Here is a 27746-nt window from a genome sequence, read left to right as displayed (position 1 = left end):
AGTCGCGTGTGTGTGGATAAGAAACGTGAGAGGAAAAGAAAGCAGGATGAGCTACGTGGGTATCTGTGAGGCTAACATCGGATACGCAGCGAAGGCCCGAGAGACGTGACGAGATCGATCGGTGATTAAAAGTGAGGAGACAGCGAGGACGGATGGAGGGAGATAAAGAAGAGCAGGATAAATAACGAAGGGATGTGTGACAGTGGAAGTTCTCTTGTTTTTCCTCGATGGCTCCCAGTGGAGCAGCAGCTGCCATTCCAGCAGGACACGTCTTCCTCTCCTCCTCCTCCGCCTCTTCCCTCGCTCTCTCTTCCTCTATCCACTCGTTTTTCTGTAAGCTCTGGGCCTAATTAGCTCCTTTAAGCACTGCACTGCTTCTTCTTCTTCTTCTTCTTCTTCTTCTTCTGCTGCGGGGTTGGGGGGGGGGGTTGGAGGAAGCACATCAGGAATCTGTCTCACCTCCGCGTCACGTCCAGTAAAACACCGACACTGTTTTTTCCACTGGCCTTTGATTCCAGACCAATGAGATCTCGGAACATGTGCGATTTGTGTGACCGTCGTGACAAGTGAGAAGTTTGAATTACTTCATCACATGACACACGATACTGCAGGACAGATAAACAGGCTCTGGATTGCTGGATCTCACCTTGGCTGCGAACCAGGAAACAGACTCGGTCCTCTGCTAGGTACATTGTGATTGCTGAGATTTAGATAATAGGAAAACAGTCGTTTTATTTTTACACGGTGCTATAACCGCTCCAGCAGAACAGATGGGAAACATGTGTTATTCATATATTTTCCTTTTTTAAATTGTGATAACATTAAAGCGTGTTTGCTGAACAGTGGCCACAAGTGAAGAGGATGAGAAACATCTGGATAAAGTGTTTAAAGGGTTGTAGCTGCACCTCAAACGATGATGAGTCAGCAAATTAAGACACTGATAAAGCAACAGACATCATGTGAGGGCAAAATAAATCGGATATGAACGCTGCTGTCTTGAGCTTTCGGTCATATTTGCCGGTCTTGACCTTATAATAAACATTTTAGCTGTAATTATATTTGTTTTCTCTTTATTCATTCCTGTTTTTCAGCACGGCTGTGGGAACTTCATCCGGGTGGTGCAACCGTACAACAGAACCCATCTGTTCATGTGCGGCAGCGGAGCGTACAGTCCCGTCTGCGTCTTCATCAACAGGGGACGGAGACCAGAGGTGAGGACACACGAGGACACGAGGACACAGTCACTGTCCTGGACTCTCTAAGGAGACACACTCCAGAGGGGGTGAAGCAGGATGTGGGAACACCTTCTTCTTATCTGTTAAGCATGAATATCATCTTAATTAGTATGAATATTTAGCCCCTCTATTGCTAAATTATAAGAATTTAAACATAATCTAAGAATGTGGTGGTATTAAAATGTAAAAAATCTCAGGGGGATTTGTTGATGGGAGGATAAAACATCTACTGGACGTGTAAAGAACTGGATGACAACCAGTACATCCTATCTCAAACTATAAATATATGTTCTTTTACTTATCTTCAGGGTATGATATGAAAAGGACAAACTAAAAGACTGTATAACTTTATATGAGCAAAGTTTAGTTCCTGTGATCAGTTAGAGGAGAGACTCAGGATGAGTAAAACCTCCCGTGTAAACGATGGACGGCAGATTGGAAGCTCTGGAAGCTCTAGAAGCTCTAGAAGCGAGAGCAGGGAAACCCTCCAGGAGGAAAGTGTTCACCGAGTGAACAGCGTTTAGCCGCAGACGGCCGACCGCTGCCAAACACTAATAGGCCGAGTGGGAGAGCTCCCAACCAGGCTCTTTCCACGCCGCGGTGCCTTTTGTCATTCGGGGGTTTTGTTTGAAAGGCAGGCTGCTCTGTTTGCAATTTCTGGGCTCAAACATGTCAGCGTCTGAAGAGAAGGGATCTGTTAAGTGTGACAAGCTGCCGCAGCGAGAAGTCGACTCTGAGCTCACAGTTTGCACCTTTGCCCCCGAGAACGTGCCCCTGACTCTCATGTTGTTGTGGAACCTGATAGGACGACGGCAGCCGACACCTTATTCGCATGTGTCGGCCTTTTTTTTTGTGTGTTGTGACGTTGTGTCTTACTTTAGCTGCTCGGATGCAAAGTGAGACATTTGTGCACTTCAGTAAAACATAAGAATATAATCTTCCTCTGAATTAATTGGACTTTATTCTCAACTGTTTTAACTTTATTCTTCTTCTAGTTTCACCTCTGCACATAAATGATTCTGCACAGGGAAACGTCCAGGTGAAGTCATACTAAGAAAAAGGTCTTTAAGATTAATTGCAACGTTAAATAACTTAATGACAGAAGCTACCAGATGGAGTCGGTCCATTTCCAGAACCCTTTGGCAAACAGCAACGTTTTCCTGGTAGAAATTCTTCTGGCCTCACGACACCGGCTGCTTCTGTTGAAGAGACTGTTCAGATCGCCACCATGAGGACGGGAGGAAAAGCAGGGGGGGGGGGGGGGGGGGGGGGGTGGGGGGATTGAAACTTAGCAGTACATTTCCACCTGAGATGGAGGAACGACTATCCAACACATTAGCGCGGGGGGAAATTCCTCCTCCTCTCCCTGAAGGAATGTTCTTTTTTACCGTCCCACATGGACCAGTTACCGTACACCAGACCTGCAACCGCCCTTTGTTCCTCCCTGAAACCAAAAGGGATGGAAAGTCGAGCCGGTGGCCAAGCTCTGGGACGTTGGCCGCGCTCATAACAAGCAGTTTTTATTGTAGCCGAGCCCAAGAGACGCTCTAACGAATAACATAAAACTGTCCTCGAAGCCTCTGACTTCCTCTTCTCTCTCTCTGCGACAGGAACAAGTCTTTCACATCGACTCCAGGACCGAATCTGGAAAGGGGAGGTGCTCCTTCAACCCCCAAGTGAACACAGTCTCCGTCATGCTCAGTAGGTGCCTCCTTCCTCTTCCTCTTAAAAACCCACCGAATACTTCATCTAATAAATCTCATCTTCAAAAAGGGAGAGGATGTGATGTCATCGTCTGCAGTGACAGTACCAAGCGTGAACTCCAGGGGGCGTGAATTCCTCGTTGTGATTTATGAATATACGTATTTGATAGTTGTCTGTTTATACCATTGTCTGTATATAAAGGTGGATTCTCCCCAGAAGTTGAGTCAGAATGTCTTGATCGCCCTCTGGTGGCTGGCTTCAGAATAACCCCCGTCTCCTCCATGTTAGTAGATGGGACATGGGCCGAATTAAAAAAGTCGAAATTCACATCAAATAAATGGATCTGTCATTTCAGGTGTATTTTTCTGCAAAGTTTGGTTTTTAATTGGTTGATTGATGCTATAGAAACGAGGTGAAACATCTTGATTGACAGCTTTAAACTGACTCGTGATTGGTTGAGCTTGTGTTTCAATGGCACCTTGTTATAAAAGCTCCATCCCCCCCGACCGCTGCTGCACAGACTCTGGCCCAAAATGACGTCATTGGCTCAATTAGTTCGTATTCTGGAACATTTAAGCTGAAACCTTCTTCAGGGCCCAGCTCAACCCCTCCCCCCTCCCTAATTCTCCACCTTTTTGATCTCTGATTGGCGGAGGAGTGTTGGGTTGCCGTCGAAACGTCCAAAAGGTGACACATTGCCCCCTCAGCTCCGCTTTCCGACACCTGAACCCGAGCGCTGCCGTGTCAGCAGCAGCAGCAGCAGCAGCTCTGCCAGCGAGCGAGAGCGACCTCAGAGGTGCCCAGCAGGGGGCGAGAGCCGGGGGGAGGGCGGTGGATGAACCTGAAGGGCGGAGGCAGGAAGGAAGGTGCTCAGAGTTAGCTACGCAACACAGTGTCTCCTCCCGATGAATATCTGTGCTTCATCCCCCCCCCCCCCCAAAATCCTTATGTTGTGGAGCCTCTGCAGCCGCCCCAGCACTGTCGACACTCACTCCTTAGCGAGCCAGGTTGGATGAGGGCCACATTCCTCAAATCCTCTCCTAACTTAACCCACATCCTCCCCGAACACATGGTGTGGAACACATGGAGGGTGTGAGAAGTGAAAGTAAAGGAATGATAGAAAGCATGAAGCGTTTTTAGGAGCAGACGCAAACCTGTCGTGAACCCCGACTTAAATATTAATGGTAGAGTGTTCCTGTATTTTATCTCAGATCCTTTAAGCGGGTTTCTTGGAGAATATTGTTGATTTTGTTGGTGTGTGTTTGTCGTGTTTGTGTGCGTGTGTGTGTGTCTGTGTGTGTCTGCATTCCTCCAGACCAGGAGCTGTTCTCAGGCATGTACATTGACTTCATGGGGACTGATGCTGCCATCTTCAGGAGCCTGACCAGTCGGAATGCAGTGAGAACAGACCAGCACAACTCCAAGTGGCTTAGTGGTGAGCACACACACACACACACACACACACACACACACACACACACACACACACATACACAAAATCGAGCATGTAAACCTTTTCAAGTAATTACCTCCTTTAATTGATTTATAACAGCTTGTAAAAGTCTAAGTAGTTAATTGACGTCTTTCCCTCAGAGCCCATCTTCATCGACGCCCACCTGATCCCGGACGGAACCGACCCCAACGACGCCAAACTCTACTTCTTCTTCCGCGAGAGGCTGACGGACAACAACGGAAACACCAAGAACATCCACACCATGGTGGCCAGAGTGTGTCCGGTGAGTGCCGCTCGCCTGCTGCCCAGATGAATCAGCACTGTGTGTGGTTTGTTTGCGGCCTGGAGTTTCCAACGCGCTGCTCTGTGTCTGCAGAGCGACATCGGGGGGCAGCGGAGTCTGGTGAACAAATGGACGACGTTCCTCAAGGCCCGGATGGTGTGCTCGGTCCTGGAGGAGGACGGCACCGAGACCCACTTCGATGAGCTCGGTGAGGGAAGCACCACATTTATATATTTATTGCGTTTCCTCCAGTTGTTGTGTTGAGTTCGAAGCTCTAGAAAACAAAGTTAAAACAAAAAAAACATGCAGACAAGAACCAGAGGCCGAGCCAAGACCCTTTAAATCTCATTATTTATGTTCCTCGGTTTCCAGTGATTTCATTCTCCACAAAAGATCCACAAAGCTTCCTCTGTTGGGTCTGGATTCAGAGGAGTTTAATAACCACGGCTCTGTTGCTTATGGTTTCCTCCTGTTCCTCCTGGTCCTCTTTTAGCCTTTAAAACCTCAGCTCACAGATCTTTAGACTTTCTTTTCCAATCAGGCTCTATCTGTCAGCGCGTGCTCTTATTAGCTCCTGCGCTCACTTCTCACCTGCTCAGCCTCCCGGTGTCCGGGGAGGGAGTTTGTTGAAAGTGTTACTCACTCCTCTTTCTCCCTTTTTCGCAGAGAACGTGTTTTTGCTGGAAAGCGATCAGCCCAAGAGCCTGCTGGTGTTCGGGGTCTTCACGTCCACGAGGTAGGAGCGCCGGCTGGCGAGGCCAACCGTAACATTCCTGCCGGCCCCGGTGGTTTTGTGAATCGCTGACTGGATACCAGCAGGGGGGGGCTGGGCCTGTCAAAGGGCCCAACGCATGGGGACGTCATGTGTCATGTTTCAGAAACAGCTTCTTCTTCAGATGATCAACTATCGCTCACTGCTTCACTGTATCGTTGTGACCTCCTGTCCTGAAGGTCACATTCTGGGGTGCAGCATTTGGCTGATTGTGTGCACATCGATGCACAATGTGTGTAACGTCTGGCCAATATGAGCCAAGAGGTTATTTGAGAGCAGAAGAAATTTTATAGCTGAAACCTGAGGCACATGCGTTTCATCTTTAAAATACAAAAATAAAACACATGTGGAGACCAAATGTTGTTAGAGAAAAACTGAAACTGTTGTACTGATCATTTATAACAAAGACAATTATATAAAACCATTAAAAATGTGGATATAATTTTGATTTGGAAATGTTTTCAATGTTATTTTCCCTATATTAATTTTTCCAATCCATATCAACCCTCTCTATGAGACTGGTTAATGCCTTAGGGTCACTTACTTATATTTAGACTGTATCAAGATTGTTAACCCAAAACATCTGAGCCACCCAAGTGAACAAGTTTCACCCAAAAAGGTCAAATTTGTTCCAATAAAAGAAAAAAGTAGTTAAATATTCATATATTATTATTAAATCCCCCCCCCCCCATTCTCCCCCTGTGTCTGCCACCTGCCTGTAGTTCCCTGTTTCCTCTACCTGTCTGCTCGTCCATGCATCTGTTTATAAGCCTGTTTCTTCATTCATCCATTTCCTCCCTGAACCTGTGTGTGTCTGTGTGTGTGTGTTGTTCTGTCGCCACCTTTAGTTCAATAGTTGAATTCCTTCTCACTCCGCCACGGTTCCCCGATCCACTCGTTGCCTCAGGATCACAGAAACCCTCAAAGATCAAAACCCAAACCAAACAGCGAGCTCCTTGATTTCTCTTTATCTCATCTTCCTCCTCCACCTCTCACAATATCCCTGTGTTTCTTCGAAGCCTCTTTCATGTGTCTTTCAAGTCGTGTGGTTTTAAACGACTCGGCCAAAACCACATCAGATGGTTGAGGGGGAAGCAGATGAGCTGCCCCCCCCCCCCCCCCCCGGCTCCACCCTTCAGGTTCCCACTGTTGTGCTTCATTCACATTTTGAATCTCGTCTCCCTCAGCTCCGTGTTCAAAGGCTCGGCAGTGTGTGTGTACAACATGGCCGACATCCTCACCGTCTTCAACGGGCCCTTCGCCCACAGGGAGGGGCCCAACTTCCAGTGGGTGGCGTTCCAGGGACGCATCCCCTACCCGCGGCCTGGAACTGTGAGTTCGCTTTTTTTACCTCATCACGTCTTTATCGGTGGATAAAACGTAATTCTTTTAGATTGTTGGCTTGATAAAGACTTAAATAGAAACAATAAAACCACCCCCTCTGTTTGTCCAGTGCCCCGGCGGAGCCTTCACACCCGACATCCACACAACCAAGGAGTTCCCGGACGACGTGGTGACCTTCGTGCGAAACCATCCGGTTATGTTCAACGCCATCTACCCGGTGGGGAGGAGACCCCTGGTGGTCCGCACCAACGCCGACTACAAATACACATCAGTGGCCGTGGACCAGGTTATGGCGGCCGACGGCAACTACCACGTGCTCTTCCTGGGCACAGGTAAGAAGGGTGCACAGTCAGAAACATGTGTGTGTGTGTTAAAATGAATACAAACCAGTCAGATACGTGTGTTTTGATGATTACCTCCACCAAAGAGGTTGTGTTGCTGATTTTTGATCAACAATTTTTGTTCGGGATTAATAAACATATAGGATTTTGTTTTTTCTCTTTCTTTAACATGATGACATCGGGCGTTTTCCTTACTGGAGATATACACTCCACAGTCGTAGGTCTGCGTAGTTAGATTTGTTTTTGGAAACTTAGATATAAGAAGATATTTTCATTCTTTTGAAACTTGAAATACGGCTGATAACTGGAGAGCGAGTGATATGATCTCCCTCCACCCAGAGTCCAGCTGTTGTCTGACTCGTTTTGCTCCTTCTCATGAGAGAACATTAGAGTCTTATTTTAAAAAAATGCATCATGGCAACAACACGCTGGAGTTATCATAGGCCACCGAGGTCACAGGGACAGGCAGGGGGGGCAGCAGTAAACTGAAGACAAAGACAACAACCTGATCCTTCTCACTGACGCGTTTCAGAGGTAAATGATTGTTGAGGCGTCTCCTCGCCACAGTCGGCTGAGAGATAAACAGATAACAGAGGGAATGGTACATGAAGCAGAAATGATGCCGCACTTGGGTCATAGACAGGGCGACAAGACAAGGAGAGAACTTTGACCCTTTTACGGTCTAATTTGATCCAATCAGGTGAAAGTGGATCGAGATAATTTAAAAATGTCTGTGTCTGTGTTTTTGTTTAAATAACAACTTCATGTTGATACTAGATGTTCCAGTTACTTACGTGTGTTTTTGTAAAATCATTATCCCTCCTCGAAGATTTTTAAAGATCGATTATGGGAGTAAACGTGGCTCCCAAGACGGTTCCACCAAACCTGCACCTGTTTACAACACTGGTTAATGTTCAATAAGTGTAATAACATGTGCACGTGTAGTTATTATGCGTCCATTCGTGCTTGTGCATGTACACATGTGCACATGAGCCGCTCTGGGACTCTCATGCAGCTGCTTGTGTTTATCAGGCAGCTCCTCCGTTCTTCTGCTGCTCTGGATTCCTGACGCGGAGCCAGAGCTGCGTTTCAGCATCTGGGCCAGAAATGAAGCTTTTAGTCTCAAGGACGAGGAAGACGCTCTTATCAGGCGTCTTCCAGGAGCGCTTACTGAGACTCTGCTGCTCCGACTCCCAGGACAGAGCAGCCTTATTAATCGTGGTCACTGCATTTCGTCCTCTGCTCTGAGGCTTTAATCGTTTTCATTCCCACTCCTGCCACAGTCGATTTTGCTTGTGGAAACTAACCGTGGCTCTCAGGACTAATTCAAAAGCAAACATGGGCAAAGGAAAATAAACTCAGAGTTTATTTTCTAGCTCTCGCTCCAATGACGGAGCACATCACTGGGGATTGAGTGTTTGTGTGTGTTTACTGAACACATGATCATGAAACTCTGTGGAAGGAGTCGGGGGAAGAACCCCATTCCATTCTGGTGCGGATCCAGGATTCTGTTTTCAAGTTCTTCGATATTATGAGTTATTATTTTACATTCTCACCAATTTCCCAGGGAATAAATGGTAAATGGTCGGTATTAACAAAGCACTTTTCCAGTCTTGAAAACTGAGAATACCCCCTGAGCCAAATAAGTGTATCTATGACTATGTGCAATTTGGTGCAGCTATATTAAATGTATAAGATAATAATAATAATCACTGAACTGTCTTGGGCCTTTAACAATATTAATCCCAAGTTTGACGGCGATAAGATGAAGAGTTCTCGAGATATATACGTTCCACAGAAAGACAGACAAGCAGAGTAAATGTGTGTGTGTCTGTGCATGTGTGTGTGTGTGTGTGTGTGTGTGTGTGTGTGTGTGTGTATTAACAGCTCATCCCATGTCTCCCCTCTGCCCCCAGACAAAGGGACAGTACAGAAGGTGATCGTGCTGCCCAGCAACCAATCCCTGCTTGAAGACCTGATCCTGGAGGAGCTGGAAGTGTTTAAGGTCGGCCGTCTGTCTTCCTTTCCCTCCTTCTTTCTTTTCTCTCTCTCTCTCTCTCTCTTTCACTTTCATCCCGTTTTTTTACCCTCTGCCAAAAAAAAATCAAAGGGGTGGAGGCGGAGGGCACACTTGGCCACCACACAAAGGCCTGGGGGCAGCCAGGCAAGGGGCAGGGTGATGTTCGGGAGATGGATGTTCTGATGGGAAACATACCCACATGCTGCAGGAGGCTGTTCGCTGCCCCCGAGCGAAACCTTCACACGTGTCGGTTTATCTTAGCTCCCGTCGCTAAAACTGATAAACCTGCGATCGCATGTAAAGGCCGAGACCTTTAATGAAGCAACGTGAATCTGAAATGATTCACCCTCGATTTACTGAGAGTGTTTCTGTCAGGAAGGTTAAAGACATCTGGCGAGAAACTGACCTTCTGTGTTATGACTATTTCTTATTCAGGAGAAGTCTGATAAGCTTCTCTCTGCAATAAAAAAGGGATTCTATTAAATATCCTTCCTGCCAAGAGTTAGAAGACGTCAATATCCCTTTCGTCTTTGCAGAAACTATCAGCACAACGATTTGTTCTTTCTCTCCTGAACAAATAAGAAGTGGCAGGATGTTTACAGTCTATGATTTCAAGGTGCTGGAAGGCAGATGTCTCGCCTCTGAAACCTCAGCTAGCTGTTCACTTTAGCTTCGTATCCACCAAACAGAATTCCTGCTATTGCAAAACTTAATAAATATTATGTTTGAAAGGTCTGAACTTGCTCCTTGTATTTCCCCATTTTTCAGAACCAAGCTCCTGTGACCAACTTGAGAATCTCCTCTAAGAAAGTAAGTATCCCTCAGCTTTGGTCTCCTGACACGTTTAGTGCAGTTTTTATTGCTTTAACATGTCATTGCGTGTCTGTGGCTACTACGCTCTGCACGGAACAGAAAAGCCTCCCGAAGGCCAGGAAATAATAATCCATAATTGTCTCGGCGCTCTCTGCCTCATTTTCCTGTCGGCCGGGGCCACTTATTAAGACAAACAGGGCGGCTGACATTTGAACTGTTTACTTTTTGCAGCAACAGCTGTACGTCAGCTCGGAGTTCGGGGTCTCCCAGGTCTCCCTGCACCGCTGTCCCGCTTACGGCTCGGCCTGCGCAGACTGCTGCCTCGCCAGAGATCCCTACTGCGCCTGGGACGGACTCAGCTGCTCACGCTTCTATCCCACCAGCAAAAGGTAGTGTGTTGGAGTGCATTAATCAGCATCTTTCAAATTGAATGCAAAGAGGTGTTTAGTGTCCTCCAAAGGATTTCTATGCATGAGCTTCAAGACCCCAAAGCACACGTCTCAGGGTGAGTAAGTGCTGACATGTGTGGATCAGGGAGCTCATTCACAGACGCAGCGAATCAAAGCTTTAAAGTCTAAAATAAACACGAGCGAAGTGCGGGTATTTTTAAAAGGCTTTGCAGTATTTTTGTTCTACAGCATTCAGGTTTGCCAAATTACCTCAGAAATGTGAAATGAATCGGCGTATGACACCCAGTCACAGTGAGTGTGGGCGACAGCTGATGTCAAAGGATGTGTCACAGAGGAGAAGCAGCTCACGGCTCGAGAGGAGAATCGTGACGAGAATCCCTCAGTGAGCTTTTCAGGACGCCGCCATCTTGTGGCGATGACGTCAATTGAAAAAACAGCGGCCGCACGATCGGAGGTTCAAAACCAAACTGTAGATCAAAGGAAAACTTGTGAAATCACGGATTGATTGATGGAATTGAATCAAACGCTTTTGGAGCTAGAGTCTAGAAACACAAGACGTTTTCAGTTTGGTCCATGTCCCATCTGCTAACATGGAGGCAGTGGAATTAATAACCTATACTATTGCCAGCCACCAGGGGGCAATTAAGATCCTTTGGGAGCCGTCCTAGCATCCGGCTTTGTATACAATGTGTGGTCTCATGCAAAAATGTGTAATCAATCATTGTATCACAGAGTCGTGTTGAATGTGGGTCGACGGCTGCTGTCAAACAAGATGTTCCAGAAGAAGAGAGCAGCTCAACTTGTGAGGCTGAACGTGACTGGAGTCCCTCAGGGAGCAGCTCAGCCCGATCCGTGTCAGTGATTCTGCGTTTTGTCGTCGCCCTCCCTCCGTCTAGACAACACACACACTATGATGTGTGCGAGCGACACCTCACGTCTCTTCTTCCAGGAACCAGCTGTGTCTCCTGTCGTCCCAGTCAGTCGCAGGTCGAGTTCAGTTTGGTGGAAAACGTGCCAGCTGCTCACATGCTGTTTTCCTCAAGCTGTTGCTCATGAGCGCCGAGTGGAATAACACTGTCAGACTTTCCTCATATGGTTTTTGGCAGCGACTGATCCCTGCATGGTTCAATGGGAGGAGGAAGTTATATGTATTTTTCTGCATTGAGCCACAGTGTATTCTTACTCATTGTTATTTGTTTTTAAGGAGGAGCAGAAGACAGGATATTATTCATGGGAATCCACTCACTCAATGCAGAGGATTCAATCTGAAAGGTAATAAAAACTATATTAACAATGGGTTGCAATTGTAAAAGTGTTGTGTTCAGTGAAAAAATAATTGAACTAGAATGACAACATGTATCTGGTAAATATAAATAAAATGATCACAGCTTTATAGAACAACAGAAGAAGAAGATAGGCTCATCAACAACAATAAATATGTGTGTGGAATAAATACACCCAATTTCCTTAAATTTGAGATCCTCCCGATAATCTGCATCTGCATCAAAGTTTATTAGGATCTTCCCGTACCCCCCCCCCCCTACGCCTCCAAGTTTGGTGGAGATTAATGCCCTGGGTTTAGCATAATCCTGCTGTAAAACAAACAAACAAATGAGATGTCCTCACAGTAGAGCTTCTCCATCTGCCAAGGCCCAACCGCCCCCTAATGAAACCACATTCACCAGATCCGGATTTTTAATTGGATCTGCACCCAACTGTTCACACATATCAGAAATATCAGAAATATCTGCTGTGAATCAAAGCATTCATGGTGGTTTAGTCCAGCCAGTGCAGAGCGTCCTTCAGAACCCAACCAGTCGACTGGCGCAGTGCAGTCTAATGGCAGGAGATCTCCCCCGAGTGCTTCACTTCCACAAACACTTCCCGTCTCCAAATGAACACGAGCTCGGGGAACCGAACCATATGGCCGTTCCCACTAATTAGTCACAGCCCTGTCATGTAGCTGCGGCTGAGTGATGAACCATTTAGCCGAATCAAAGACGACACGGTAAATGAGACGAAGCCGAGTTAGTCCGACGCTCTGGAGGTCGCTCTGCCGGCAGAGGAGCCGAGGGAGCGTGGGCGGTGATTGGTTGAGCTGCAGGTGTCCGACTGAGCTCTGAGTCAACATTCGACTCTCACTGGTGGGACGTGAGACAGATTTGAGTCCATCTGTGGGGCTTTGTGTACATCCGTGTGACGTGTGTGTGTGTCTGTGTGTGTGTGTGTGTGTGTCTGACAGCCTACAGAAACGCAGTGGAGCTGACGCAATACGGCGTGAAGAACAACACCACCTTCCTCGAGTGTCTCCCTAAGTCTCCCCAGGCCTCGATCCGGTGGCTTATCCAGAGGGACAACGACCGGAGGAAAGAGGTCAGTGTCACATTTAAGGCAAAATATCTGTCCCCAAGTTTCCAAACACAGAGTTCATGTCCCAAAACCGTTTCAGAGAGGTCAAAGGTCAACAACACAGCCCGCTGCTGCTCATACGCATAAATTAAAGTTACTCAGTGGAAATCCCTGGAGATGATGATGAGGTTTAAAACGTCTTGATTTATAAGAAGCTGCTCACATCATTAAATATTACATCTAACAAACATTTCACAGCAATCAATGGAGCTCAATCAGGACTGAACGGCCTGAGGACGGACACGCTGTGAGCGTCCTAATGAGCGGTGACACTGATCAAACACGATAGGGACTTTGACCGATGACTGGATCTCTCAGTGGGGACACATTCTGTCGAATATCTGACATCAGTTAAGCAGCGAGGGCCCTCTGAGAGGCTGTGAAAGATTAAATAAAGCCGGGCGAGAGAGAGAGAGAGAGAGGCCTGCGTGATGAAGACACATCTTTAATAGATTTAGCTCCCGCCTCCGCAGAGCGAGCTCGGAGTAATGGCCGTTTTACAGCCATTTCCTCATGAGAATAGAAGTTGGCCTTTAAAATAAATCACTTTAGTTTTACGGTGTGTGGAGTCATTAGTCTCCTCCAAAATAAAGCCCGCCTGGTTTCAGTCAGCGGGAGGGAGGATTTAACGACGTTGTGTTTTGGATCAAAGCATCAGATCAGTTTGTTGCTTAATTGTAAATCTATTTTTAAATAACAAGATTAATGTAAACCAGGAAAATCTGTCCCTTCACTGAATGAAGGATGACGCCGAGTGGTTTCTGTTTACTCTGTCATGGCTACAAATACATCTAACACATAATGAGATTATGAAAGTAACCCGATTATGTAAACGGACACGAAACTCTACTGGAGGGAAAGAAAAATCATTCTTCGAAAGGATATTCCCTCATTAAATGATCAGATAGGTGTATTAGAAGCCTTTGTTCATTATGTGTTTCATGAATTTATTCTGGTTTTGCCTTTTTTTAATTCATCACCTCTTCCCGCTGCAGGTGAAGCTGAGCGACCGCGTCCTCTCCACGGATCACGGCCTCCTGATCCGCTCCATCCAGCTGTCGGACCAGGGCCTCTACTTCTGCCTGACCACCGAGAACGGCTTCAAGCGCACCGTCGCCAAGATCCGCCTGCGTGTGCTGAGCGAGGCCATGGTGAGCGTTCTGACGGACAAGCAGCAGTCCCCGTGGGCCTGGGCCACCGCCCTGCACCCCAAGGTCCTGCTGTCGGCCTTCAGTCCTGCAGAGAGCCTGGCCGTGCAGCAGTACTGCAAGGAGAGGAGGGAGCTCCAGAGCCTGCAGCAGAGGCAGCAGCAGCAGCAGCAGCAGCAGCCGCAGCCGCCCGGGCCTCTCAGGGGGGACCTGGCCAAACTGAAGCCCCTGCTGGACCGCAGGAAGAGCCGCAACCGGCGGAACCACGTCCCGGACGTCTGACACCCGGAGCCGGCAGCTACACAGACTGACAGTGGAACCTTTCCTCCAATCCTGTATCACACCAGGCGGTTTACAAAATCCCCATTTGCCAACGCTCATCTCAAACTGCAGAGCTGCACTGCGGATGGACGGTCGGACGAGGAGGTGGGTGTGGGGAGCTCTCATTGGACGGTATCTCCTGCTGTTGCTCAAGGTGGCGGGCACACACACCAACACACACGCACAGGCACACGCCACCAAAAAACTCTGATATTTAAGGCTGATATTTCTTGTGATAATGCAACTTGAGACACAACAATGGTCAGTGATGTTGTCAAAATATCGTACATTTAGGAGGGGGGATCAGAATCCGCCGATTATTAGGGAGGATATTGAAAAAGGGACAAAAGTGAGACAGATGCATGTTGGACAGTGAGCTGTCTTTCTCTTTAAAGTAGCGTTGTAATAGATTCTGCTCACATTTGAATGTTTTGAACTAACTAAATTCTCTATTCAGTGAAAACCTTGGGGCTGTGTGTTTGTGTAGACAGCTTCGATAACACTCTGAGCACAGGTGACAAGAATACACACAGTGCAAGTCAAGAATATATCAGTATAAATCATAGACTGTGAATAAAGATGGAGGACGTGTCTCTAATTCCCCTGGTAGTAAAATTCAAAATTTATTTTAATTCACTCCCATCTGCAAACATGCGAGAGGCCACTAGGGGGCGATCAAAAACGATTTGGCTTCACTTTTGGGGGAGCTGCATCTTTATATACACACTATGGCACAAAGACCAAAACAGAAATGGTGGCAAGATTGTATGACATACAGTGTGAGTGGTTGCACACGTCTCACACAATCCGTCCTGTCATGTAAAAACTTACATTTACGAGAATGTGCCTCGATGTAATTCGGCTGCGTAATGTATTAGTATCGTACTTTCTCTTTTTCCAGCATGTTTATAGAAATTCAACAATGATGTTGAAGTCTTACAAAGGGATAGTCGGACATTTTTGGGGAATACGCTTATTTCTTCGCATGTTAAGTTACTCAGTTAAGAAATCCGCCTACTAGCAAACAACACTTTGAGGTTTTACTCTTGATTGAAGTGAATACCCCGACTTACCAGACTGGAAATGGCCGAACCCACCACATAACTCCCATGAAACCACTTTTTCTGTTTTTTTTGTGCTAGAGTTCAGCTCAGTCTTTATGCTAAGCTAACGTGCTAGCAGCTGTAGCTTTATACCATACACATAAGAAAGTATATTTCCCCCAAATGTCAAATTAATGCTTCAATCCTTGCCTGGATTAGATTAAAGCATTTAAGAGGTTTGCACATTTTTTTGTTTTTGCCTTCAGGTAAATAATGTAACACCCGGAAATATAGTGAGCAATGACAGTTTCCTTCTTTGGATCCACATTTTCTCCCGACTTGCAGCAAAGTGGACGTAGGTTTAATTCAGAAGTAGTAATTGTCAGTGAGATTGACAGTTTGACATATGTGAATACACCTTTTTGAGGAGCGTAGCTAGTGTATAGCAGATTAATGGTCGCTTGTGTACAGAGTTTTTTTTCATTTGTTTGTTTCATTCATCCTGTTAATTTAATGTGCTGTGAAAATCTCTGCTTTCACCGTGTATATAAATTCAACGTGTTTCGCCCACTAACTCTGACAGTATCTGCAAATTGTGGATAAAATACAACATTGTTTTCATTCTGAGAAAAGACTTTCACTCCACTTGTGCCGTCCCTCGTTCAGATCTCTGCTCCGCCACCGACATGTCAACTTCCGCTCAGTGTAATGTCCGTGTTATGTGTTTCTATTTATTAATGTCCTGATAGCCTGAATAAACATGTTCAAATGAATCTCAATTTTAAGGAAAGTCCATAAATTCAATGTTCAGATTCTTTTTGCTCAAAATGTGAATTTTATATTTCTGCGATACATCACCCATCTGTCTAAGTATAATATTACATGTCCTGTTCTATCGTAAATAAATGTTAAAAATGTTTGTGAAATGCTCTAATTTGGTTTCCTACCTTGAGTTCAATTTAAATATTGACACAGCTTTTCAGCGTAGCAGAGCAAAAGATTGCAGATTTCTTGACTTTAGGCCGAAACTAGCTAGCTGTTCCTCCCTGTTTACAGTCACTTGGCTAAGCTAAGCTAACATGCTGCTGAAAGTAGCTTTGACTTTATCCTACAGACTCGAGCAGGTCTTGAGCTCATCTAACAAAGAAAGCAAGTGTATTTACTTTGGAAAATGTTTGGGTTTGATAATACAACATTCACATTTCAAAGGTGGGTGCATAGTACCCGGGATACCCCACATGCCTCAAACTACATGTCCTCAGAAGGGGGGGGGGGGGGGGGGTAAGACCTGTCTGTTTTAATTTGAATGAAACACTCCCTCATATGTGTGAAATGTAAGATCGAGACCAAACAGTAGAATCAAAGACACCCAGGAGGCTGCGGACGGTAACTTAAAACCAGTAAAAGTGTAAAGAGGTCTCCAGCTGGGCAGGAATACCGCTTTCTCACCAAACACACCAAAGTACCATTCATAACCAGAGTGTAATCGTGCCACCAGCCTGGTTTTTTATTGCTCTTTTTGATTTATTGACTGCTCAAGCTAAAGAGGAAACAGAATTACTTTAGCCTGAGCGTGCACAATGCAGAGGATTGTTTCAGCCTCGCCTGTATTCTGGGCTTCGAGGGGTGTAGAGCGCGGGGGCGGGGTCAGAACAATCCAACACTAGGAACATGACAGCCAATGAGAAACTCACTTCTTAGCTTTTTATTCATTTTTTAAAGACTCTAGTTCAGCGAAGGACGTGAACATTTGATTAGATTCATGTGCGTTTCTGTTTAATAGGACGTCAGAGCACATTTCTCCTCTGAGCAGATTATGAGCCTGACGGTTAAAATGAGTACACCTGCTTCCAGAAATCCCTGATTGAGTTAATGTTACAGTGTTTGCACTTGAAATTATACTTGGCAAAGGAATTAAGCTCTTTAGCTTTAAAAAAATCACAGTATTTCCCCTCCCGGTATCAAAGGAGAAAACATCATAAATAACACTACAATTACAAAAAAAGTGCAAGTCTATATCAAAAACAGCTTTGATGTGCCACAGCAGCTTAAATGCACTTTGCTCCACAACAGACACGTCCGCCTGATTGGTCAGAACCCGGACTTGCTGCGTTGCCGCCTCACCACACAGTAGCCGATGAGACACAGGGCGAAGACGGCCAAACCGAGGCCCAGCAGCACCTGCTGTATCGTCTCCAGCATGTCGACACGGGAGATGAGCTCCTTCTTGAACATGTCTGCCGTCGCCTGATCCAACTCGCCCGTCTGGTTACACAGGGGAGACGGAGGAAGACTGATCAACATGCATCCCGAGCCATGACGGGGCGATTGCACTTCAAGACAGGGAGGCTCAGTGTTTATCTTACCTCGTTCATCCAGAGGAGAGGGAATATAGTGTAATCCTGGACTTTGTTAAGGATCCTGCAGGGAAAGAGTTCATAACTTTCAGAGCATGATTCTGTTTCTAACTTTCTTTGAGGTATAGTTTGGGAATTTTGGGGAAAAAAAACTTGCTGGGAGGAGATTTATACCCTCTGATGGATCTGTGTGGTAAGTTTAGCAGCTAGCTTAGTGGTTATCTTAATACTCAATAAAAACCCAAAGTAATAATTTAAAACAAAACTCGGGAAACTACAAATTGATTAACACAGGTTTTGTACGAACAAAAACACAAGATATATGGTGTTTATGATTTGCTTGTCAGATAATGTAACTTTTGGACGAAGCCAGGTTAACCCTGCCTGCTCTCAATCTTTATGCTAAGCTAAGTTAGCCAGCAACACAAAGTTGCGTCCATCTCAATTGTTCTTGTCTATCTCCCGTCAAGAAAGCAAAGTGTATTTCCCAATGTGATTTCCTTTTTAAGGTAAAACTGAACTTACGTGATGACTTTCGATGGCCCGTACATCATATTCACTTGAATTCTTTTAGCGAATCTCATAGAAAACCCGGTCGTCTGGTGATTAAAAAAAAGCACAACGAAGAATTGCATCAGATCTGCCGCCTCTTTAAGTCAAAAATCATTCAGAAGACAGTGACTCACAGGTTCCACGTCTAAGAAGGTTTTATGGTGCTCCTCGCTGGGATTCAGACCCAGTACGGCCTCCCGCAGGTATGGACTGCCGTGAAGGAAGTGCGGCAGAGAGATGAAGATAGGTGTTACTGTTTGGAAGGGGGAGGAAACCATGAGCACAGGGATATTCTGGTGATGCCCGAATTCTACCGTTCAGATCCCAAAATGCAAACTCACAATCTTTACAGGGGGCGATATCCAGTACTCCGGCCAGGGTGCAGTTCCTGGTGGTCGTTGGGTTCGTGCAAAAGCACTTGTTGTCTGGGTTGACCGTAGGGGAGGCCAGGGTGGACGCCAGGAGGGTGTAACGGTAAAGCTTAATACCTTTCAGATCAATGCTCTGCTCATAGCTGGCTGACACGGACCTGAAGACAAAACAAAACACATGTCATAAATCTGAACGGCTGGAGAGCAGTGGTTTTTGTTACTGGAAAGCTCTGACCTCTAGTGGTCGCTGAGAGGAAACAAGTTAAAAGGTGGCAGGCCCTCAGAATAGGACGATAAATCCTTTTAATCACCTGCAGATGTCTGATGAGAAGAAGTAGAGAGGCTTCTTTTTGTCCAAAAAAGGAGGGAAGGCGGACGCATCTGAAGAAACGAGGAGAAGTAAGGTTATAATCATGATTTATTGACGAATGGTGTTTGTTTGTTTGTTTGTTTGTTCAGCTTCATATCGCTGCATGTGTTGTACCTGTTCCATTGATCATGTCACAGTACGTGTCGTTCCAGAAAGGCAAACTCCTGTTAGGGAAAAATCAAACACGGCTAAATTACATTTTACAGTTCTACAAAAACAGCCTCCTCACTTTAAGAACCTGTTCAACTGTACGACTCACCTCTCTCCTTTCCACATGTCAATAATCCCCACTCGTGAGATGTCCTCCTTTCCAGAGTAAACGGTGTAGAAGCCATCGAAGGTGTCATTGAACTTTAGGAAATGATTAATGCATGTCAATTTTAAAGGCGTGGCTTTGTGGGTCATGTCTCGTCTCTCTATATGAGAGTGAATCTAAAATATCGGATTACTTACGGGTACAAATGCGCCCAGGGTTCTTTTCAGCATGGGGTCGGTGTAACCCCACAGCAACTCCTTGACTGTGCGGTACTGGAACAGGGAGGAGTTGCTCGACTTTATCAGATTATTCAGGAATAAATGTAATCCTTTGGGAAACAGTGAATAAGCTCCCTGAAAAAGAGCACATTTATATACATTTTGTTATTGTTTACTTCTCAGTAGCCTAATTTACGGTGGCCCTGAAGTGCAAATCACAAAACATGACAGCAAACCACAGAATACAACAACAAATCACAAAAAAACTACAACATACAGCTACAAAACCCAACAAACCAACAATGAAACACACAACAACGAAACGCAAACATTTTTATAGACTCAAATAATGAAACCAAACCTGCAGAATTGACTGTGAATCACAGTGTTGTAAGAACAACCAAATAATGACAGAAATCCTCTTTAAGAGAAGTTTACTTTATGTATATTTGGGTTTTAGTTTGGGGTTCATGACTTATGCTGCTGCCAGCCACCAGGTGGCGATAAATGTGATTTGGCTTCACTTTTGATGAGCTATCATTTCATCCATCTTTACAGTCATTCATCTTTATAATGACTGGGTTGTTTTAAAGCTGATAAAAGGATTTATAAACAGCCTGTGTGGTTAATCTTCTCACTGCTCACAAACAAGGGTCGAAGGCCAAACGGTTTTGGCCACCATCACTAAAATGAATAAATGCAGACCAAAGCAAAACAGCTTAACAGCCTAATGAAAAAAAAAAAAGGCTAAGTCACTGCAGGTTTCACCGCCAAGTGGGTGACACTCACTTACAGCCACACCCAGGTTGATGGAGGTGACGTAGTCCTCCTCTGGTCCCACCGACATGGCCGGCTCGAAGACGGCATTGAGAGGCAGGAGGAAGGAGACGGTTTGGTTTGGGTTGAACGTGATGTTTGCTCTGGGATAAATCCTCGTCCTGCACAAGGAGGGGGGGGGGGGGGGGGGGGGGGTGGATTTACATTCGTTAGAGCAGATTCTTGTCATATGATAATCGTGACGCTGGCACAACAGGAAACACAAGAGGTGACCGAGCCAACATTACCTGTACGTGTAAGGTCCTTTTTCCATGACCTCTGGTTTCGCACCATTCTGCACAACCTCCAGTGGGTTTTTCACATCAAAGAACCAGAACTGCCTGTACACGGGCGGCCCTGTGGACGTCCAGGTGTCATAAGCTGTGGTTCCAGGCTCGATGACGGACTCCTAAACCCCACAGACACACACACGGTCTATTTTTAACATTCCTCAGGACTGCCAGCAGACCGGCTGCCCAGCTGATCCATGCACAGGGTGGATGCTCTGTCGATAATCTGTAAATCCTTAAAACATTCTTCTCTACAGATGCTGATTTTGGCTCTGTGCACAGCTTCTTGTTTACCAGTTGAAGCGGCACTCAGAAACACACACACACACACACACGCACACACACACACACACAAACGCCTCTCTCCTCCCGTTTCTCCTGATTCACCTTGATCTCTGCGTGCCCACTCACACTCCCAGTCACTCGCCTCCCGGGGTGAAACCGAGCACCATACCTTATCCACTGTTCCCTTGATGATGCTGTCCCCCACTGGGAAGAGGATCCCTCCCAGTATGGCTACCAAAGCCCCAATCACGGCTCCGGCTATGAGTCCTTGCTCCTTGTTGCAGCAGCCCATGGTGCTGTGCGTTTTTGCCTCCGTGCGACTGTGCGAATGTTTTGTCTGCCTAGCAGCCGGTTCTCCGTGTGTCTCTGTGTCGGTGGGATGTGTGTGTGTGCAGCTTGTCAGTGTTCGTGTCCCCGGCAGCAGAGGCAGGCGTCTGTAGCATCAGAGGAGCTGACAGAGCTGCAGAGGCCAGGTAGAGGCTGACAGACACTGCTGCACCTGTCTTATAAATGAAGTTATATAATGAAAAGGGGAGGTTTAAAGTTCACCTGAGAGAAAGAGAGAGTATCACCCCACCAAGCAGGTGATCAAATCTGACCCAACTGATAATGGCTGCAAAAGTCTGGGGAGAAAGGCCTCGTAGGACATTGGACTCATGGGACAATCCTGCATCCGCATTCAAGAGGATTTATCAGACATCAGTTCCCAGTATGCCTGATCTCCTCTCCCATTTCTTTCCTCACTATCTCTATTCACCTCTGCTGCCTTGGTGGATAAAGCAGAAAACGAAGAACACACCTATATTTATCGGGGTTTCACAGACTCCTCAAAACAACTTATCTGTGCGCTGTTGTGCACTAGTTGTCTATCTGTGGGTTTATCTACAGCAGATCCAAAGCCGGGGGAGCTGTTCTTATCGACATGTGATTTGCACATAGCAGGTGATGTGTTACCCTCTGTTATGGTGGCATAGTTGGAGCAGTTGTTGGGATGGGAACCCTTCTGCATTGTCGGCATGTATCTAAGGGTCACTGGTGATTTACCCCTTAGCCTGTAGCCTGTACGCTTCACCTGAGTGTATAGTGATAGTTGCATTGAAAGGTTTTAACACTTAATCACCTGCGATTAATCGACCAGTCAACTACTTTTTGGGAAAAGTCGACATTTGCTAAATTGCAAAAGTCTAGAAATGCCCAACACGTACACGGACCAGGCAGTTTGGAAATACCTGCCCATGAAGAAAGAGGATCTATAAAGGATCTCAGTGACAAAGCAGTTTTAGCACTGACCGTGTGTGTGTGTGTGTGTGTGTGTGTGTGTGTGTCTGTGTGTAATAAAGGTTATCTGTGTTGTGGTTGTGTCGTTTAATGGGACAATAAAATGAATAGCTGTTTATCTCTCAAGATTATGTTTATGTTGTTTCCTAATCTCGGTATAAATGGTTTCTGATCGGCAACAATATAATATTTTGTCACAGACCAGGGGAGTTTCATTATCATTGTTTTCCCTCTTTTCCGTTCTATCCATCTATCCATCCATCTATCTACTTCCTGTGATAGTTATAATAACAATAATAATAATGTTTAAAACCTAACTCCTGATTTGTAAATTTAAATGACTAGCTTTGTAAATCCATGCAGTTCAGTACAGTTGAACATTCAGTGTTATCAGCCTGGACTCTGCACAGCATGTAGGTCCCTGCAGCTCTGTGAAGGTACAAGCTGTGACCACTGGAGGGCAGCACCAGCTCTTGCTCCAGTTCATTTCTTTCCCTCAGAGTCAAAACACTCGTCTCTGTTCATTAAAACAAACAGACCTGTCAACCAGTCGAAACCTCACTGGGACGATTTACAACTCCACTGTTTGTCTTTCACCTTCACTGTCAACATTCGGGAATGGATTTCATTTTTATGTGAGAGACTTCCTGCTTCTCCACCAGCTGCTCCCACAGTGGAAACACAGCTGTTAATAAGAGTATTCTTATTTGTGTGTTTTCCTTTATTCATATTTTTTGCCTGCTTTTAAACTAACTGTACCTTTAAGCAGCGTCTTGTCACATAAAAGCTCACATAGTCAGGCCTCAATTTCTGAAAATGAAAAAGTTCAAGAATTACGGAAATAATACTGGAAATATACTTTTCAGGAGAGTCCTACTGGCGACTTTGGCTTCCCAACAAGAGATTGATTTACCGGAGACTAGCTTTAAAGATTAAAAATATTATTTATTATATTTAAAACTGTACCAAAAGACTTACATAAGCTTTGATTAACTGGGCTTCATGCCAAATGTGCATATATACACATATATGCAATAACAATAGAGAAATTGTGTATGGTAAGTTAATGGTTAAAAGCAAACACTTTATATAAAGACGGGCACGATTGTGGATCCCTAAAAGTGAAGCCAATGCATCTTGATCGCCCCCTGGTGTTTGGCTTTAAAACATGCAGAGAAATACAAGAGTTGATCAAATATAATACAGCAGAGTTTTGGATCAGCTAAAGTAAACTTGTGATTAAAACCCTGAAAACTCATAAAAGTAAGCAGAAGTATAGCCTCACGGATCTTTTACAATGGGAGACACTGTTCTTTTCAAGGAAAATGAATGTGTTCATTGTCTGTTTTTTTTTTTAATAGATAAGACGACATAACCTTTTTTTGTGTGTCAGGGATTCACCCTCTGTGTCTCCTTATCTCAAACCGTTACAGGGCCCGGCTGACACGGAGGGAAACCTCCAGCCGGCGGAGGATTAGAAAGGAAAGGTCAGAGCCTCACATTTGCATGTGCTCCCCCCCAAAACAATTTGAAATGAAAATGTGACGATGTTCGGTGAGATAATGTGTGATCCGTGGAAATGTTTGAACACCAGCAGCATTCACCCGGTGTCTGTTGACTCCAGTTTGACTTTGTCCAACAGGTTAAATTATTTAAACCACAAACATTGGTCACGTAGCGTTGATTGAGAAGGTGACGGGACTGACACCGTCCTGGTTACAGGGTATGTTACGATGGGAACAATACATGTAAATGTAGGGTACACTTTATCCCTAAAAGGTAATGTACTTAATAATGTACTTAGTATGATCAGGTAAGTATTACAACTGTGAATATATATAATGTGTTTTTAATTTTTTTTTTTTGGAGAAACTCCTGTTTCTGTAACCAACAATTTAATCAATAATATGTTGATCGTATTTAATAATAAAAGTCACATATTCAACCTATAATGTAGAAGTGATGAGCTGTTATCGTCAAGCGGTGGGTCTGCAGGTTTGAATGGTTTCTGCTGTTAAAAAGCTTCCGGTTAGGGCGTCTACCTTCAAAATAAAAGCATCAGAATACTTGCAACACACACCAAATTAAAGCTAAGCTTCATGTTTGATTTGACAAGACAGATTCACGTGCTCGACCAAATCGTGAGTCAGTCAATCATGACATCATGATACGTAAGAAGTTAGAAGCCGTCTTTGAGAACATTTATTTGACGTGTAGTTTGACTTTTGAGTTTGGACCATGTCTCACTCGCTAAGACGAGGGAGGCCGGGTTTATTACCTGTACTGCAGCCAGCCACCAGGGGGCAATCGAGAGGATTTGGCTTCACTTTCGAGGCGCTGTCGTGTCGTCCATCTTTAAATACAGACACAGGTGTTAAATGTGAAGGATGGATCCAAGGAAAGGCCCTCTTCAGCTGCATTATGGGAAGTGTAGCATCCAGCATTTTAGTCGAATGTTTATCCACGAGTGAACGCATCTCATCACAGAGGACATCAAGACTTAAAACTTGGTGTAAATCGCGAGAATTTGAATGTCAGGGCTTATGGACACTTTGACGACGCCCCAGGAGCTGTATGGAGGCATTTGAATGTTTTTTTAATGTGGTTTCTATACGTTTGAACAAGTGGTCATCATTTACTTCAATTATACTGGAGTTGGCTGCAACACTGTTTAGCCCTGAAACTCCAAATGGGGTTTTGTGGACTCAAACACTTCACTAGATAATGAGGGAGGACGCAAACTGTGATTTGTGAATATGGGCCATACAAATTCAAATTGTTCAAATAAAATAGAATTGATTTGATAATGTTGACGAGCGCTGAGGACTCTAGAGTCACAGACGTGTTGACTGTTAAATATTGGGTTTGAGGAAGTGGCAGCTTTTGTTTTGAAGGATGGCTCCGGAAGTGCGTGCCCCGCGGACCTCAGTTTCTCCTCCAGCCGCAGCCGCCCGGGCACAAGCAGCAGTCACCGCCGCAGCGAATGGAGGCGAACGGGCGCGAGAGAGACACATCGCCGCGGAGACACACTCGGACCTAACGAGGATTTTACGCCTTTTTTTATTAATATAAAAAAAAAAACGACATTTTCTATCTGGAGGACGAAACGACGCACACTTATCATTTAAAAAAATTTTTTTTAAAGAAAAATAAAAGTCGCATCGCTTCCCCTTTTTCTATTTTTTTTATTTTTTCTCCTCCTCCTGACAAACAGGGCGTGTGAGCGGGTGAAGGCAGATTTCGAACCCGTTTCACGCAGATGTCGGTTTAACCACCGCGCGTCCGTGTGTTTGTGTTTTAATTCTCACCACCTGGAATCGGACGGTGTCGAGGATGGGCTGCACGCTGAGCACCGAGGACAAGGCGGCGGTGGAGCGCAGCAAGATGATCGACAGGAACCTGCGGGACGACGGGGAGAAGGCGGCCCGGGAGGTCAAGCTGCTGCTGCTGGGTGAGGAGCCAGGGAGGGAAGGGGTGGAGGTGCTGGTTGTGGTGGTGGTGGAGGTGGGGACCGGGGCAGGAGGAGAACTTCTCCCGGGCGGTGGTGCGAGCTGAGCGGACACACGGGGAGGAGAGGTACCCCCCCCTCCAAGCCCCATGGTGCTGTCGGTTAATCGAAGCCTTGAGTTTCAATTCCGCATCGCTGGCACAGACACACACACACGCACAGAGACACACACACTCACACACACACACACACACACACACACACACACACACACACACACACACACACACACTCCCCTCGTGCTAGTTCCATCTGTCAACAGCCTTTAAATGTCCCCCCCCCCCCCCCCCCTTAAAAAACACCCTTAACTTAACATTAATCCGTTTTACTGGGATTCACACACATGGCAAGTTCATTTCTCGTTTGCTTGCTCCCCTGCTCTGCGGTAGGCATCACGTCCATTCAGCCATTCAGCCATTTGTTTCACTAAGTCCCCTCAACAATGGCACATTTCCTCTGTGTGGATGCAGTGAAAACAGCCCCCCCCCTCCCTCCCAGTTCATCAGGGGCCCCAACTTTTGCTGAGTCCAGGCCATTTCCAGAGGTATTTAATGGATCAGTCACTGGTTTGGGATTCAAGTTTGTCAAATTGTCCTTTCCAGCTGAGACCAAGAATTCTCTCAGGCTCAACTTTTCACATCAACCGATCTCACTAATTATCGCGAAAAGAAAACGATGAGGTGACAATTCCTCGATTTAAATGTCGCTGACACACAGCGAGGTCAACGCGGTGTCCGGGATAATCTGTAAATCAGTTTCTGAATGGTAAAGATTCACGTGAAGGGCTTCTCTTGTCGGAACAACAACGTGGAAGGTTGGCGCGAAGTTTGTTACGTGAGTTTCGGACGTCCTCTCTTTATAAATCACGCACAGAATCGATAACTTACGCACCCAAACACTAGCCGTTAAGCCAGTCAGCTGTTTGGATCACGATTAATCGTTGCTGTTTGTTGGGTAACGTGAACAAAAACTTAAATACGTTTAATTCCCGCTTCCATGAACACAATATGCATCCAGTAGATTTCCATCGGCCATGGTAGGGATTCACGACGTCATCAAACTAGGTCTCAGGTCATTGTTGTGATGGAGAGACCCCCTAGCTGCCAAAGTTACACATTGTGCGTTCAAAGACTTCTTAGTTGAGTCAACGTTGTGGTTTTTAAACTCGTCTTATCGCCCGGCTCCTCGTTTGTTATGCAAAGTAAACTCTTGCTCAGCGACTGATTCATGTTGTCCTGAAAAGGGGCTGGAATGACAGGAAATGACAGTAACGTGGTGGTTGAATGATGGAGGGTGGTGAACCTGAGCAGGAAATAGCAGCCGTTTAAAAACAAATTGGCACAAAAACAAATGGCCAAGCAGCTGTCTGACATTACACACTGATGTGGGGATGGATGCGTCATGACCCTCTCAGCAATCGCCAATTTTGCGATGACCTTTTATCTGTTACTTTCAGATCCTCTTTAAATCCCCGGCGGTAGCGTCAGAATCCGCCAAACAAAAGGTTATTTGTGCTTCCAGTGAATTGATGAATCACAAATCTACCTTGAGGACGCATCAAGTCTTTATTGGAAATTTTTTAGTCATGTTACCCGGCACCCTGTGACGTATCTGGAACTCCAGAATCCAGCTAATATGCAGGATTGACAGCTTTACCTGTGCACGTGGAGAAACACTGTTATCCTTGTAAATAGAGAGCATAGGTGAAGGACTTTTCCACCAGCCCTTCAGGTGGCTGGCTTTGGGGAAATGTTGACATGCACACACACACGGTATGTGGGTTACCAGGACACAAACGCTGAAGCCAGTATCAATAGCAGGCAAACACCCGACAGAAGGCCCAGTGGAGGAGCTGCTAGAGGCCTTTGTGGACAGACTTGTCAGCCCGAGCAAGATAAACAAGATCCCCTCACAGTTCTTTCACTTATTTTAACACAATTTGCTTCTCTTAGTGTTATTGTTCATGAAAAATGACCCAATCGTTGCATTTCAAGGGCGTAAAATGGCATTTTTGAGACGTCAGTTTTGCCTTGTTTCAACATGAACGTACATATTTTCTTGTTAAAGGTAGACTACATTCCACAGGTGCTCCGGAGGCCAGGTGGGGCTTGTTGATTTGAAAGCGAGCATGTTGGGTCAAGTTTCTGCT

General features: G+C 45.6%; 3 protein-coding genes across 4 annotated transcripts in view; 2 read left to right on the top strand and 1 right to left on the bottom strand.

Moving 5' to 3' along the window:
• The window catches only part of sema3c (sema domain, immunoglobulin domain (Ig), short basic domain, secreted, (semaphorin) 3C), a 30756-nt gene extending 16542 nt beyond the window's left edge, over window positions 1-14214 (top strand). The window contains exons 4-17 of the mRNA XM_053414652.1: window positions 1092-1211; window positions 2846-2936; window positions 4255-4374; window positions 4533-4675; window positions 4769-4883; window positions 5342-5411; window positions 6635-6779; window positions 6901-7123; window positions 9049-9137; window positions 9921-9962; window positions 10197-10354; window positions 11580-11647; window positions 12618-12748; window positions 13780-14214. Coding sequence (XP_053270627.1) covers window positions 1092-1211; window positions 2846-2936; window positions 4255-4374; window positions 4533-4675; window positions 4769-4883; window positions 5342-5411; window positions 6635-6779; window positions 6901-7123; window positions 9049-9137; window positions 9921-9962; window positions 10197-10354; window positions 11580-11647; window positions 12618-12748; window positions 13780-14214 — 1950 coding nt within the window. The remainder of the gene's footprint in view (window positions 1-1091; window positions 1212-2845; window positions 2937-4254; window positions 4375-4532; window positions 4676-4768; window positions 4884-5341; window positions 5412-6634; window positions 6780-6900; window positions 7124-9048; window positions 9138-9920; window positions 9963-10196; window positions 10355-11579; window positions 11648-12617; window positions 12749-13779) is intronic.
• A 2623-nt stretch (window positions 14215-16837) lies between these two features.
• cd36 (CD36 molecule (thrombospondin receptor)) lies at window positions 16838-25058 on the bottom strand. Its single transcript, XM_053414653.1, has 12 exons — window positions 20981-25058; window positions 20485-20645; window positions 20214-20358; window positions 19400-19555; window positions 19206-19297; window positions 19061-19110; window positions 18888-18957; window positions 18547-18734; window positions 18340-18458; window positions 18179-18252; window positions 17663-17717; window positions 16838-17561 (listed from the first exon to the last, which is right to left on the bottom strand). The coding sequence occupies exons 1-12, from the start codon at window positions 21101-21103 to the stop codon at window positions 17388-17390; spliced, it is 1407 nt and encodes a 468-aa protein (XP_053270628.1). The 5' UTR covers window positions 21104-25058; the 3' UTR covers window positions 16838-17387.
• gnai1 (guanine nucleotide binding protein (G protein), alpha inhibiting activity polypeptide 1) overlaps window positions 25038-27746 on the top strand; it is a 204665-nt gene continuing 201956 nt past the window's right edge. For both annotated transcript variants that reach the window (XR_008333798.1, XM_053414654.1), the window contains exon 1: window positions 25038-25540. Coding sequence is in view for 1 of the 2 variants with exons in the window: in XM_053414654.1 (XP_053270629.1) it covers window positions 25423-25540 (118 nt within the window). In the remaining variant the exon portion in view is untranslated. The remainder of the gene's footprint in view (window positions 25541-27746) is intronic.

The sequence above is a fragment of the Pleuronectes platessa genome, chromosome 22 (genome assembly GCF_947347685.1).
Source record: "Pleuronectes platessa chromosome 22, fPlePla1.1, whole genome shotgun sequence".
Taxonomy (NCBI): domain Eukaryota; kingdom Metazoa; phylum Chordata; class Actinopteri; order Pleuronectiformes; family Pleuronectidae; genus Pleuronectes; species Pleuronectes platessa.
Note: the sequence above shows the minus strand (reverse complement) of the source record. Positions and strands in the feature narration are given on the sequence as shown.